Raw genomic sequence first — 14,374 nt, 5'->3', positions numbered from 1 at the left:
GTAAGAAGTATATTTCAGCATTGGGCTTTAATTGAATAACTGAATTACAAACAAAAACATCTTGACTTAAAGGAGGAAAATGGCTGGAATTCAGGAGATTAATGCTTGGTAGGGTCTTGACGCTTCAATATCTCCACTGCTGGTCCTAGCAATCTCTGGAACCCACTCTTTCCTAACGTCACAACCTTCAGTGGACTGGTTGCCGTGACCGTAGCCTGTCTGGGAGAATCGTGCAAAAGAGCCAGCTCACCGAAATAATCTCCCTTTTGAAGCGTACCAATCACTCCTTCATCCTCTTTTATGATCTCAGCTGTACCTGCCTCGATGAAATAGAAGTTTTCTCCAGCCTCACCTTCAGTGACAACGTTCTCGCCAATAGCGTAAGACTCTGTTCCTAAGGCATCTGCCAGCTTGTTCCTCTCATACGACGATAAAGCACTCAAAACAGGAACCTCCTTCAAGAATCCCTCGTACATGGATCTCTTCTTGGCAGTGCCCTCCAATAGTATACGTCTGAATGTCATTCTGTCCAACGCCCACAAGATACAGTCTGTCTCGGCAACAGCAGTCGCAGCTCTTGGAGAGTTGTACATCAAAGCCAACTCACCAAAACTGGAACCGGCACCAGACGAGTTCACCTTAGCCCCATTAACGTAAAAATCAACCGTTCCCCTCTCAACGACATAGAAAAAGTCTCCTTCATCTCCCTGTAAGATGATATTGGTCCCCTGGGCAGCCTTCTTTTCCTCTAATGCAAATATGACCGTCCTCAAAGACTCCTCGTCTAGCTGGCTGAACAAAAAGTTTTTGGCTACGCTCGCATTGAGTCTCTCGAGCTGCTCCGGCGAAAAGTTATGCACCGGGGGCTTCCAGTTATCACCGCTGAAAGTGTCCGGATTCATGGCTTCTGCACTGACCGAAGTCCGTCTGTTTGCATTGAAGGTTGTTGGAAGCTTGGCTATGGTGGCGGCAAACCCAGCACCTGGAACGGTGGACTGAGGCGTGCTTCTCTTTGCGCCAGGGTCGCTGGGGTCGACAGGTGCTGACGCACCAAAGGGATTGGATCCTTCTCCGGAAACGCCCCTGAAGAGTCCGGCAGCATCGGTGGTCAATTTGGCGGGAGCCCCATGATCAGCTGCTGAGTGGGGATCGTTATCGCTGAAAGGGGTCTTGAAACTTGGAACGGTCCGGTTTTCTTGCAGCTCCTTTATTTGAGTTCCAGATGGAAACAGATTAATTCCTGCTGCCTCAGCCTTGGATTTTTGCTCCCAAAGAGCCTTTCTTTGTTCCTCCAAACGATTGTTGAAGTAGTTGGCACAGAATTGGATAACATCGACCGGACTCTTGGTCCTGATCTGCTTGTTCAATTCGTTTAATTCGTCCACGTACTGAATAAAAGACATGGTTTGCAAGTAGTATGATGGGTATCAAGTGAAACTCACTTGATTAAGAGCAACAAATACGTTTTCAGGAGTGGTAAGTAGTTAGATTGAGGATGATAAGGCGGGAGGTGGCTTCCCCGTTATCCCGTGCGCACCGTAATTCTGACGGTTGCACTCAAATCAGGGCTCACAACCCAAATTTTATAGTGTGAGAGATCGTCATATAGAACACAACACCTACAAGTTTGTATGCAACAATGTATCAATGATGGTCTATTCGGTTTATCGTTATTCCAGTGAGCTCACAGTCTCAAACAGAGTGATATGGCTAAATTTCGAACTCAATTCGCGGCCTGGCTCATAGGCTGCTGAATTTCTATCCAACAGTTCCTCCATCTCTTCCGTGCTCAACTCGTTATCTTGCACATGCTTTCCACCAAAATTCTTTACCCTCAACAAAGTGTCCAGTTCTTCATATAATTGCTGCTTGCTAGACTTGTCTCCCGCGGACATCTTCTGTTGGTCGCTGGAGAGACGGGTCAACGCTCGGAACTGTCCCATCTGAATCACCAGCTTTTCCAGTATCCTCTTTGAGTCAGCACGGGCCAAAAGAACCTCCTCGACTGTGTTGGACACTGCAAGTCTATAAATAACCACCGGTTTCGTCTGGCCGATCCTGTGGACCCTGTCCATGGCTTGGAGGTCGACCTGAGGGTTCCAATCACTGTCAAATAGAACAACACTATCAGCCGCAGTCAGGTTTATACCAAGACCACCAGCACGTGTGGAGAGAAGGAACACTTGTGGGCTTTCGCTACCTTCGTCCGTGTTATTGAAGGAGTGAATTTCAGATTGACGCTCCTCCTGCGAGGAGGAGCCGTCTATTCTGCAAACATTATATCCCATGTAAGTAGCACACCAGTCATGAATGAGGTCCAGCATCTTGACGAATTGCGTGAATATCAACACTCTGTGACCTTTCTTGATCAATGCTGGTACTAGTTGGTTCAAAATGGTCATTTTGCAAGAATTCTCGACCAAAGCTGCATCCACTTTGGTTTCATCTTCCCAAGGGAAATAGAACAGATAGGGAGAGTCACACACCAAACGCAACTGCATGATAGCGTTCAGAGTCTTTTTTTGATCTATTTCGTGCTTCACTTTATTCCAATGGGGTACAAGCGAGCGAGGCGTGGGTGTTTCTTCACCTTCTAGAACAGAGTTCAAGAAACTATCAACTGTGCTCTTATCACCACCTCTGGCAAATCTGATTTTGTTTGCCCTCAGATACTCCTTGAATCCGAACCGGGAAATTTCATGAGAAAGCTCCTTTTTAAGTGCTGCTGTGTAAAGCATTTTCTGTGAGTCTGTGAGTGTTCCATAGATGATATACTCCCGTTTTGGAGGCAATCCTTTCACGACGTCTCGTTTGAGACGACGCAAGAGAAATGGCTTCAGAATAGTGTGCAAGCTTGAGATTAAGCTCTTTTGAATTTCTGCATTCACTAACTCGTTGAACTGGTCATCACCATCGTCATCCTTGAGCTCCTGCAAGGATGAAAAATCAAACCATTGCTCAAACATTTGAACATCTGGAAACACATCAGGCAGGATGAAATTCAGCAGTGACCAAAGTTCTCTCAAATTGTTCTGAAGTGGAGTCCCCGTGAGCAGTAGTCTGTTTGACGTTCGTATTCTTTTCAATTGCCTTATCAGCATACAATCAGCATTCTTCAGTCTGTGACCCTCGTCAACAATCAGGAATCTCCAATCCACACCGTTGAAATACTTTGAATCCAGGATGGAAATTTCGTAACTAACAACAACGATTCCCAGGTCTTCATTCCGACTAAAATGTTCGTCTCTGAGGGACTTTCTGGTGGCTTTATCTCCTGTGTAAGCGAGAACGGGCATTGAGGGTGCAAATCTCTTGATTTCATCAACCCAGTTAGATAGCGTTGATAGAGGGCAACTAATCAGAAAAGGGCCCTTGATGCCCTGCTCATATAAAAATGCTAGCATCGCTATAGACTGAAGTGTCTTTCCAAGGCCCATTTCGTCCGCAAGTATTCCATTCAATCCGTTTTCGTACAGAGTGATCAACCATTCCATTCCTGATAGTTGGTAGTCCCTTAGAGTGCAGTTCTTTAACATTTTTGGCTGCGAATAGCCCCTGGCATCACTTTTTTGCGAACTTGAGGCCTGCTCCAGTTTGTCTTTGGTTAAACTTGACTCGGAAGAAAGCCCTAATGGAACAAATTGATGGCTCTTCCCGGTGGCACTTCTACCACGCCGAGCCTTCTTAGTGACAGGCTCTTTAATTTCGTTTCTGGGCTCTTCTTTTTTGTTCAGAGTGCTCTCCAATAACGTGTCTGCGATAATCGCCGAGAACACCTGGGATTTCTTTACCAAATCCTGCAGCCGCTTCAACTTTTTGCTGGAAGACATGCCCGTGAACTCTCTTTGTTGCTCATCATCTTTAATCTCAGATTCCAGATCCTGCTGCTCTTTTATGGCAGCCAAGATCCGAGCACTTTCCTCCTGGTCCTCTTGTAGCTCCAAAACCTCTGTTACAGTCATATTTGACTAAAAATTAGTCACACAGTATTTCACGCGTCTTTATCCCATATCTTATCTAGGAGCGATCTGAAAAATTCAGGGTCGCGTTCGGGTAGTGTGTTTGCTAATCCTTGGAGTGCTGGCTCAAAACTGGAAGAAGAGTTTGTTGGTTGAAGTTCAATCTTACCTCGATAACCAAACACGTTCAGAAGCTCGAGGGTGAAAATCCATCTACCATTAAGTTTCTGCGCGACATGTCTGACTCACCTGATACGGCGGCTAGTTCCTCAATAAAAGATGAGGAACAGAGTTCTTCTGTGGAAACACCCGATGTCGAGATGAAGGACGCGACTTCGGAAGCACCCGAGGATGTCAAGGGTGACGAGGACGATGAAGCTGAAGAGGTCGAGGAAGAATCGGGTGACCAGGTCGAGGGCTCAGTGCCTCCTCAGACTGAAACTACCAATGTGGTTGATTTGAAAGAAGAACAGCAGAAGTTGGATGAGAAAGCCAAGCAGTACTTGGCTCGTCAGGTCAGACCTGTGGTGATTCCATCATATGCTGCTTGGTTTGATATGAACTCGATCCATGAGATAGAGAAGAGATCACTTCCCGAATTTTTTGAGACCTCTAAATTCAAAAGTGCAAAGATCTACAAGGAGTTCAGGGACTTCATGATCAATGCCTACAGACTGAATCCAATGGAATTCCTAACAGTCACTGCAGCCAGAAGAAATTTGGCAGGAGATGTTGCCTCCATAATGAGAGTCCATGGATTTTTGCAGAAGTGGGGTTTGATAAATTATCAGGTGGATCCCAGGACGAGGCCTTCTCTCTCTGGACCTCAATACACAGGCCATTTCCAAATCACATTGGACACACCCGAGGGTCTGGCGCCATTTATTCCACCAAACGCTGAAATTTTGGTCAAGAAGGAGGAGTCTGCCAACGGCGAGTCAAACGGATCGGTTGAAGCTTCAACAGTCAAGGCTGAGCCTTCTGATATCCCCTTCAACCTGGAAGTGAGACGTAACGTCTACGATTCCACCTTGGACAGTGTCACGTTGCGTGGAGAGGAGAAAGAACGTTTCTCTAGCAGCGTCATCGGCATCAAGCAGGTGTTTTGTAACGTCTGTGGTAATGATGCCACTGTCACCAGATATCATAACTTGAGGTCCAAGAACAATGTGTGCTCAAAATGCTTCGAGCAGGGCCACTTCCCTTCCAACTTCCAGTCCAGTGACTTTGTAAAGCTTGAAAAGGCATCAGCTAGCTCTGATGCCACAAGCTGGTCGTCTCAGGAGGTGCTTTTGCTTCTGGAAGGTATCGAGATGTACGACGAAGACTGGAACAAAATCTGCGGACATGTTGGATCCAGGACCAAAGAACAATGTATCTCCAAGTTTATTCAGCTTCCAATTGAGGACAGATACTTAGAGCAGACCATTTCAAGAAAGATATATGAAAAGAAGAAAGGGTACTCCAATGGAGCACACTCTAATGGCGTCTCAAACGGTGTTAATTCACCTCTACAGGCGTTCGACAAGACCATCGAGTTCCTGACAGGCAAAGTCAGTGCTGAAGTCGCCAAGAAGTCTGTTGCTGTTGCTCTCGGAAGCAGTGACGACAAGGAGGGTGTTGACGACACCATCGTTCACAGTGCAAAGACCGCTCTAGGGGTCTTAGCCGCCTCGGCCCAAGCGCAACTAGTCGAGTCCCAGAAATCCCAAGAGGAGATCATTCGCCAACTGGTTGAGCTGGAGCTGAAGAAAATAGAGGTGAAGCTGAGCAAACTGGTCACTGTTGAAAAGGTTCTGGAAACGGAGAAGAAGTCGCTAGCCCAGAAGAAGCGCGATCTGTTGATCGACAGACTGGCTTTGCGTAAGCAGGCCTCTATCGTCCATGAAAAGTTACAGAAAGCAGCTGAGTTGGGTGCTACCGAAGAAGGATTGCAGCTATGCAGTGAGGCCGTTGTCGAGGCGAACAGAGCCCCCAAGGTTTTCGTTACCAGAAAGCCTACGGCTGCCGAGTTGGTCAGCGAAACTGAACTTGTCAATGGCAGCAAGGAACAAAGCATTGCACCGGACTTCGAGCCTGTTAGTATTGGTAACCCACAGGCCTACAAGTTCTGGAGTGGTTAGATAGAAAGAATGAAGGTCAGGTGTAGTGCACGCTCCTTCTGAAGTTTGTTCCTTAAATTTTATTTTAGTTTTGTTTCTAGACATGTATAGTACACCAGGTCTGAATGCAAACGCTTGAGATCCCAAAAAGGAGCAAAGTGAAAAAATAAAACAATGCTTAATTAGTCTCGAGGTAGCCCGGTTTGCTTGTAAGGGAGTGCGGAATCCAAAATATTGGAAATGGATTTGGCGATGGATCTCATCTCTCTCCAGCAAGAAGAGCTGTTTGCTCTTTGTTAGGCTAACAGACCATCAGATATCCAGATAAGTCAGGTACATTCAGAGGTTCAGCTATGAGATTCACGCATCTGCTGGCTTTGGCTGCCATTCTAGGAGTTTCTCACTCACATGGGTTCTTCAAGCCGAAAGAGTCCAGACCCCAGGCAGATCTGTATTATGAAAACGGTGTTATAAACCTCGAGTCATTGGGCGATCAATTGGCTCAATGTGACGTCGTCAAGAAGCTTAATACAGTCAGCGATCATGAACACCACTCGACGTTCAAGATCAAAGCTGATAAGCTCTACGAATACGTCTTCCCATTCTCGGAGGCTGGAAACGCGTTGCTCGCTACTGCCTATATCTCTGGTCCGCCTAACTTCATCCTTGCTTTGATTCCCGCAGACATTGATGTCTACTCTTTAAGCATGCTTGTCAGTTTTGCAATTGGTGGTTTGCTGGGTGATGTCTTTTTGCATCTGCTTCCCCAGACGTTTTTTGGCGAGAAGATCGAGGAGGGCTACTCGTTCATCCTGGTGGATGAGAAGAGAAACTGTATCCTGGGTCTGTTCATTTTCTTCGGGTTCTTAGTATTCTTTATCATTGACAAGAGTCTGAGAATCTTGGAACATACTGGTGAAGAAGGTGAAGGAAATTCACACAGTCATAGCCACTCTCACAGTGCCGCGGTTACACCTGTCGAGGCTGTGCCAAAGGAGACATCCAAAAGACGCAAGGGTAAGGGCTCAAAGAGTCTGTCCAAAACGGAGAAAGTTGCTGCTATTGTTGACCAGCCAGTCATCGCCAATCCAAATGCCTCCGTCAAAACTTCTGCGTACCTAAACCTGATCTCGGATTTCTGTCATAACATAACTGACGGACTGGCGATATCGGCCTCATTCTACATCTCCAGAAGTGTCGGCTGTACTACCACATTGGCGGTTTTCTTCCATGAGATTCCTCACGAGATTGGAGACTTTGCTCTCCTGATCCAAGGAGGGTTCACCAAATGGCAGGCCATGGGGTTCCAGTTCGTCACTGCTATCGGGGCCTTTTTGGGTACTGCCATTGGCATTGGAATCCAAGAGTTCAGCAAAGACTTGAATGTGGCAACCAAGCTGGAAAATGCCTATGCAGGACTCTTTGGAACCACCGTGGAGATTGGAGACTTGACTTTGCCATTCACCGCTGGTGGGTTTCTCTACATCGCTACTGTGGGTGTTATCCCTGAGGTCTTGGAGCTGGAGAAGGGCAGCTCAAGAAGCGTCGAGATTATCAGAGGCTTCTTCCAGTTGTTCTGGCTCGGAGTGGGAATTTCTATCATGTTTGCGATTGCATGGTTTGAATAAAGGTGCAAGAATAAAATATAAAGCTCCATGTAAAGTGAAAAATTCAATGCAGCCCCATTATTATCTTATCTATGTTCGGCCAGCCACGACCATCAGAAGGTGACATTAATTTAACCTTTTTGACAGGGAGAGATGAGGGTTGAGGCAAAGGGGACTTCAAAAAATACCAGGCCTCTTCTTTCCCCCTCTCTCCCCCCCTTCCTTCCATTCTTTTCACCCAACAGATCTGTATATCTGCCAACCACAAGATAAAGATCCCTATCATGAAATATACGTTTGAGTGGTAAGTTTCGATTATTTTCTGCGCAGTTCGGCTATTCTGTCATTATGGCTTGATTCGTCTTGTCCTGATAAGGTCTGCCTTATCGTGTGGAATTTTTTTACGAACGTACTACGCGTTCTGCTGAAGTTTTTCATCGCGGTCTGAGGATATTCTGGCCTTATCTTTCTCAAAGCGAAGTAAACTTCAGGCCGAACTTTGAGATCGCAATTATTTTCCGCACTTCTGCTTGTTATAGTTCAACTTTACTGACTTATCTTACAGGCCTTCGTCTGCAAACGAGGTGTACGTGACAGGGACCTTTGACAATTGGTCCAAATCTGTGTTGCTCAACGAGGAAAATGGAAAGTTTTCTAAGACCCTGAGTCTTCCTGATGAGAAGGTTTTTTACAAAGTAAGTTGAATAGATCTTTGTCTGTGTTTGTGTTTGTGATCTGATAGATCATGCATCATCAGCCTCATCAGCTGACTCACACAGCACGCAGCTTCTTGAAATTTCTCTAACTTTACAGTTTGTCGTCGACGGCAATTGGGTCCTTTCCTCAGCCAAAGTTGAGACTGATGCGGATGGAATCGCAAATCATGTCCTTTACCCTGAAGATATTAAGTCGGCCGAGCCCGTGGACTCTGAGGATCGTCTTTCCAGAACTAGGACACACGAAACCGAGGCAAGTCAGTTCACATCGATCTCCTTCCCCGCCAGTCATGGGGATGCGGTTCAGACTCAGGCCTCTGGGTCTCCCGCCCTTATCGATGCGGATATTGACGATATGTCTTCGTCTACTCAAGTCACCCTAGATGGGGCAGACGATTCCTCCATAACTCTCAACAGCGATTCTCCGCAGAACAGAGCCCAAAACGCTCGCAGCAATGCTTCTGGAGGTGCCAGAGGTGGTGTCTTATCCAAATTCAAGAGTCTATTCAGATAACCTGCTCTCTGACCCCCATGCAACTAGTGCCATCGCTCCACTTTTTTTTCTGCTTCGCTGAAATCGTCAACCGCTCGCTATGATGAACAAATTGCTTCTGGGCCCTTGCGTCCAGTGGATCATGTTCCAATCCTAATCTCTGTATGGCTCCACCTCGGTGGCCGTGTCTCGCCCCTTCAGTTCTCTTTGTCCTCTCGAACTACACCTTTCAATGCTCTTGCGCGAGTTTGGAAACGGATTCTGTCTTGTTTGGAGTTGTATCACCTTTGGTAAAGTTGTGTCTTGATCATTCCTTCTCTTCATTACCTATGTTATAAAAATTACATTGCTGTCTTTTACTGGGGCTCGATTCTAGTCGTCACTTACTTCTTTTCGGTGGCCAGCCACTCCTGATATTCCTTCCTTCTTGCTCTTATATCAATGTACCCTGGTCTGTTCTCAATCTGGGCATAATCGCTAGTCCCCATGGCCTCCTGTCTGATGGTGGCTTTACCCATATCTATAGGCCTCAAGGCTTCCTCCGTGTAGCCTTCGACCACCGACCCGCTAGCCACGTCAACGACATGTGTTTGATTTGGTTGAATCGATATTATTGCACCAATGAGCACCAGCACGCATCCAACAACTGCTTCCATCTTCACGTCCAACGGAAGAGGGAAATGTCTTGAATGCAGCAGAGTCTTAGACAGCTGGCGGTGTTCGTATGACGAATATCCGGAGTTGATCAGCAGTATCACTCCAATACCGTAGAGCACGAATGATGTCAATGCCATGATTATGAGATTCAACAACCGTGAAATTGTGAGATATACAAGCGAAGAAAGAGTCAAGTGAAAGAACCGGGCGTTGATTTGAATCCAAGGTTGAGGAGGTAGTGCACTGGCCGTAGAAGTTCACGCCTACCTTTTTATGAGTAAAGTGGTGTTTGAATCGGAATTTCTTCCGATAACGACCGTCTTAGTTTCATTATTTACAAGGGTTTTTTTGGAAGAAATGTCTGTAAATGACACCAAACCTACGACCAAGAGGGTCTCGAATGATGACCTGTACAGAAGGTCTTCTCAGTACAGAGTGTGGTCGTTCACCTCAGAGGAGCTCCAGAGAAGGCGACAAGACAACAACCTCAACGGAACGAAGGTTGTCAAACAAAGAGTGGATGACCTTGAAGCGACAACTCCTGAGTTGCAAGAAGTCAAAGAATCGGGCGTTGAACCTATCACGGTGGATGAAGAGGCCAAGATCGTGGCATACTATGCCAGAAAGGCTAGTGATGTGGCACATTTCTTCAAGTTACCTACGCAGGCAAGAGCTACAGCCATTTCTTTCCTAAAGAAGTTTTTCCTGATGCATAGTGTTATGGAGTATCATCCGCTCAATGTGATGTACAGCTGTATCTTTTTAGCAGCTAAGAGCGAGAATAGCTTCATCGGAATCAAGACGTTCACCGGTGCTATGCCCAAGCTGACTCCAGAATCCATACTCGAGAACGAATATCCAATATTAGAATCTTTACAGTTCACGCTGCTGTGTCAGCATCCTTTCAGACCGTTATACGGATTTTACCTCGATGTTCAAGCAGTTCTTCCGAAAGCCGACAAATCAAGACTCGGACAGGGCTATGATAGGGCTCGGAAAATCGTGAACGAAAGCTTGTTTTCGGATACCTGCTTTTTATACACTCCCCCTCAGATTGCTCTGGCAGCACTCTGGGAGGTGGACTCTGTGGTAGTGGAGAGGTATCTGGCCAGGAAGTTTGGTTACAAAAAGAAGAAGGATGATGGCCTTGCCAGCGTTAAAGAGGACCCTAGCGAAGAGCCCACTGACGTGAAAGAAGAGAATACAGAAGAGGAAACAAAGCTAGACGTGCAAGAAGAAGAAATCAAGGCAAAAACCCCAGAGCAACATTACAACTTTATCATGACCATAGTGAAAAAATGCTCGCAACACATACACGAGGCCCTAAACCCTTCCTTGGAAGAGGCCAAGATCATATCCACCAAAGTGCATTTCTGTTTGGAACCTAAGAAGCTTGCAAAGAAACTGGCCAAACAGAGGCTTACCGATGCGAAGACTCCCGAGGTTTCGGTTTCCCTTGAAGCTGAGTCGTTGAAGAGAGAGCCAGACTCGGATGTCTCTCTTCGGGAAGATCTCAAAAGAGCAAAGATAGACTAGCCTGAAGCGTGTAATCGTAATGAATTCATGATTTTACTTTTATTAATCACCTGCTTGTATGGCACTAATGTACAAAATTTGAAAGCCAGAACTCAAGGATACAGTCTTGGTGTAGCAATCACCTTCTCCTGCACAAACCCCAGATTGTGCAGTTGTTTCTTCTCATGATCAACGTTAACAATCTCTTGAACAAGTGTAGAAGCACCTCCCCTGGTTACATCTAGAATCACATCGCCTATCTTCATGGTAACCTTTCCAGACTTGTGCACTCTCAGTTTGCCAACCCTGCCTGAAACTTCCTTTACAGGCTCTTTTTTCACCTCCTCTAAGCCGGCAGGGTTCTCTTCGTCTTCCACGATTGCCATGTCATTGTCATTATCGTTGTCGTCCTGTCCTGTTGTCTCCTCAGTTGGTTGCTGATAACGCAGCAACGATTTTGGAAGCTGGAAAAACAAAAAGTCCTCGCGAATATCCAGCTTTGGCGGATGGTCCATATCAACATCTTGCTCGGTCTTGATCTTTATCCGCGATGTGAATAGCTTGCTCAACTTCTCAGAGTCGTCCAAAAGCCTGTCCTGTTCTTCCTTAAACTGGAGCGGGTTCAGAGACTCCTCTTCGTCGGCTATCTGGTCGATAGCAATACTTCCTTGCGGTTGTAAACTAGCCGACCTAGACTCAACCTCAGAGGCTGTTTCAGATTCATTGGTCTCACTTTTCTCGACGGCGTCATTTGCAGCTGCTTCACTATACTCAACATGCTCATGTCTTGGAGCCCTCACAGGAAACAAAAGCGTCTCTGATTCCTCGAGCTCATACTCTTTGTTCATGTCTATCAAAGCAGTGCCTTCATCTTCTATGAATTCCTCCTCCTCTTCTTCCCCACCAGGCCCTACACTGACCGAGCGGGACCTCGAACCCTCCTTATTTTTGGATATAAGCTGTTTCAAGTAGTCAGGGGTTCCCGAAGACTCACTTTTGACAAACGAGGACGAGTTAGTTGAGCCGTTTCCGGATTTGATAGAGACAAACCCACCTGATAATGGCCCTGCTGAGACCACATGGGTGCCTGCGAGTCCTCCACGCCTGCGGCTGCCTCTCACACCTCCTCTAACGCTCGCACCACCTCTTTGTTTGTTAGAATCAGAGGCTGAGGGCTCGCTAATTGTCACAGGCGCATCAGCATCTCTTTCTTCCTTTGTTCTTCTGGCAACCACCTTCGGCCTGAACTTCAATGGCTTGCCGTTGGCCGGAGAGTTCGCACCTGACACAGAGGCTGGTCGTCTAGATATGGAGTTCAATCGATCCTTACTTGGTGTTATATTTGAGAACCCTGACATTTGTGAATTTCCTCGAACCAAACCGTGATTATAAATGTGATCTAGAAAACAGGTAGAATTGTCTGAAAAAGAATTCGCAGCGGCATGGATTTTGTTTGATACACTACCCGAAGACGAAAAAAAAATATTTTACTTTAGAAATGGGATGCATCTGTAAAAACACCAGCTTGACAAGACTAAGATTATCCACAATGGCTAGAAAGAGGGGCAAAGTCTCGCATAGGCAGCCCGAGGCTGAAGAAGTTGATCTTGATGAGGTTGACGCTTTCAATGAAGAGAGGGAGAAGATACTGCTGAATGAATCTGGCATACAGGACAGACATCAAGATGAACAAGAAGATGATCAGGAGGATGTCATGTCTCTGGGTGAAAGTGATTCGGAGAATGACTTCGACTTCCGCAATAACAGGCATATGGATGAGGAAGAAGAGGATTATTACAAGAGCGAGTCTGAAGCCGAAAATGGTGACGATGAAGACAAGTGGGGCTCAAGAAACGACTACTATGGAGCAGATGACATTGAGGAGGAAGAAGATGCCAAATTATTAGAAGAGGAAGCGATCAGGTTACAAAAGAAGCACCTGGCTGAACTGAACATTGACGATTTCATGGATGAGGATTACGATGAAGGTTGGGAGAAGAAGGCTGTTGACGAGGGTGAAGAAGTCTCCGAGCCGGTTTCCGTTACCAATGTCAACGACCTAGACACGAAAGAACGTCTAGAGCTTCTAAAAACCGCATATCCAGAGTTCTTACCCTTGACAAGGGAGTTCTCTTCTCTCAAGCCTGTCTGGGAGCAGCTGAAGTCCAGCCAAAGAAACGAAGTGGGTAATGTGAAGTTCACCGCCCTGTCCACGTATTTGGGCACTATCGGAACCTACTTGGCTACATTCATGTACAACCTGGAGTCAGGTGAACAGTTCTCGATGAAGGATGAGCCTGTCATGGAGGGTATTCTACATTCGAGAGAGATTTGGAGGCAAGCGAGTGAGTTGCCAGATATCGAAGTAGTCAAGAAGACCGATATACCTTCTGACTACAGTTCTGAGTCGGGTATCTCAGATGATCAGGGTGTGGATGTTTCGGAATCAGAGTCGGGCTCTGATTCTGCCAGTGAAGATGTCGACGATGAGGGCGTGGAGTCTGATAACTCTGATATTACGTTTGACATATTGAGCAAGAGAAGAACCATCAAAGCATTGCGTGCCAAAGGAGACGATGCTGATGAGGTTGACCAGGAGGAGAAGAAAGGACGCAGAAAGACTCTTCGTTTCTACACATCCAAAATCGATCAAAAGGAAAACAAAATTGAAGACAAATATACCGGTGATGCTGATATACCGTACAGAGAGAGGCTTTACGAGAGACAACAGAAACTTATTGAAGAAGCCAGGCTCAGGGGTGAGAAGGGCAACAGCAACGCTCCAGGAGTTGACCTTGATGATAACGAATATGATTCCGCTGACGAAGCACTTTCTAAAAGACTTAATGAGGATGCCGATGAGTCTTACTACAACGCTGTGGCCTCTGCTAGAAAGGGTAAGACAGATGCCAGACGCCGTGCTCATGAAGAAGCAGTCACTGCTGCTAGGGAAGGTACTCTCGCTGAGATCGAAAGTGGACTGGGCGAAGCAGGAAAGCGTGCGATTGGCTACCAAATCCTCAAGAACAAGGGTCTTGGAAAGTCGAGAAAGAAGGAAAACAGAAATGCCAGAGTCAAGAAGAGAAAGAAGTACGACAAGGCCCAGAAGAAGCTCAAGAGTGTCCGTGCTGTTTACACCGGGCAACAGGGAGCTTACAGTGGAGAGAAGACTGGTATCAAGAAAGGTCTTGCAAGAAGTGTCAAGTTGGCTTGAAGTTCATAATGAGTTTTTCAATTGTGTTAAAGTATGTGGGGTAATTTTGTAGCTGCATGAAATTTCAATTTACTCGTTCTGTGTCACCTGCACGACACCAAAAATGTTGTA

General features: G+C 46.3%; 9 protein-coding genes across 9 annotated transcripts; 5 read left to right on the top strand and 4 right to left on the bottom strand.

The window, feature by feature from the left end:
• Positions 1 to 98: 98 nt before the first annotated feature.
• Positions 99 to 1,403, bottom strand: KUCA_T00001002001 (uncharacterized protein; the record flags this gene model as incomplete). The annotated part of the gene is made up of 1 exon (XM_022605598.1): positions 99 to 1,403. The coding sequence occupies one exon, from the start codon at positions 1,401 to 1,403 to the stop codon at positions 99 to 101; it is 1,305 nt and encodes a 434-aa protein (XP_022457050.1).
• A 267-nt stretch (positions 1,404 to 1,670) lies between these two features.
• KUCA_T00001001001 (uncharacterized protein) lies at positions 1,671 to 3,962 on the bottom strand (the record flags this gene model as incomplete). The annotated part of the gene is made up of 1 exon (XM_022605597.1): positions 1,671 to 3,962. The coding sequence occupies one exon, from the start codon at positions 3,960 to 3,962 to the stop codon at positions 1,671 to 1,673; it is 2,292 nt and encodes a 763-aa protein (XP_022457049.1).
• A 233-nt stretch (positions 3,963 to 4,195) lies between these two features.
• Positions 4,196 to 6,082, top strand: KUCA_T00001000001 (uncharacterized protein; the record flags this gene model as incomplete). The annotated part of the gene is made up of 1 exon (XM_022605595.1): positions 4,196 to 6,082. One exon carries the CDS (start codon positions 4,196 to 4,198, stop codon positions 6,080 to 6,082), a length of 1,887 nt encoding a protein of 628 aa, XP_022457048.1.
• Positions 6,083 to 6,414: 332 nt separating this feature from the next.
• On the top strand, positions 6,415 to 7,689 carry KUCA_T00000999001 (uncharacterized protein; the record flags this gene model as incomplete). Its single annotated transcript, XM_022605594.1, has 1 exon — positions 6,415 to 7,689. The coding sequence occupies one exon, from the start codon at positions 6,415 to 6,417 to the stop codon at positions 7,687 to 7,689; it is 1,275 nt and encodes a 424-aa protein (XP_022457047.1).
• A 263-nt stretch (positions 7,690 to 7,952) lies between these two features.
• On the top strand, positions 7,953 to 8,898 carry KUCA_T00000998001 (uncharacterized protein; the record flags this gene model as incomplete). The annotated part of the gene is made up of 3 exons (XM_022605593.1): positions 7,953 to 7,972; positions 8,234 to 8,363; positions 8,482 to 8,898. 3 exons carry the CDS (start codon positions 7,953 to 7,955, stop codon positions 8,896 to 8,898), a joined length of 567 nt encoding a protein of 188 aa, XP_022457046.1.
• A 362-nt stretch (positions 8,899 to 9,260) lies between these two features.
• Positions 9,261 to 9,671, bottom strand: KUCA_T00000997001 (uncharacterized protein; the record flags this gene model as incomplete). Its single annotated transcript, XM_022605592.1, has 1 exon — positions 9,261 to 9,671. The coding sequence occupies one exon, from the start codon at positions 9,669 to 9,671 to the stop codon at positions 9,261 to 9,263; it is 411 nt and encodes a 136-aa protein (XP_022457045.1).
• A 136-nt stretch (positions 9,672 to 9,807) lies between these two features.
• KUCA_T00000996001 (uncharacterized protein) lies at positions 9,808 to 11,070 on the top strand (the record flags this gene model as incomplete). Its single annotated transcript, XM_022605591.1, has 1 exon — positions 9,808 to 11,070. The coding sequence occupies one exon, from the start codon at positions 9,808 to 9,810 to the stop codon at positions 11,068 to 11,070; it is 1,263 nt and encodes a 420-aa protein (XP_022457044.1).
• A 92-nt stretch (positions 11,071 to 11,162) lies between these two features.
• Positions 11,163 to 12,407, bottom strand: KUCA_T00000995001 (uncharacterized protein; the record flags this gene model as incomplete). Its single annotated transcript, XM_022605590.1, has 1 exon — positions 11,163 to 12,407. One exon carries the CDS (start codon positions 12,405 to 12,407, stop codon positions 11,163 to 11,165), a length of 1,245 nt encoding a protein of 414 aa, XP_022457043.1.
• Positions 12,408 to 12,598: 191 nt separating this feature from the next.
• On the top strand, positions 12,599 to 14,263 carry KUCA_T00000994001 (uncharacterized protein; the record flags this gene model as incomplete). Its single annotated transcript, XM_022605589.1, has 1 exon — positions 12,599 to 14,263. One exon carries the CDS (start codon positions 12,599 to 12,601, stop codon positions 14,261 to 14,263), a length of 1,665 nt encoding a protein of 554 aa, XP_022457042.1.
• Positions 14,264 to 14,374: the final 111 nt, after the last annotated feature.

Source organism: Kuraishia capsulata, genomic scaffold (assembly GCF_000576695.1).
Source record: "Kuraishia capsulata CBS 1993 genomic scaffold, Kuraishia_capsulata_scaffold_1, whole genome shotgun sequence".
Lineage (NCBI taxonomy): Eukaryota > Fungi > Ascomycota > Pichiomycetes > Pichiales > Pichiaceae > Kuraishia > Kuraishia capsulata.
The sequence above is the reverse complement of the archived record's forward strand: the minus strand, read 5'-3'. Positions and strand labels throughout refer to the sequence as shown.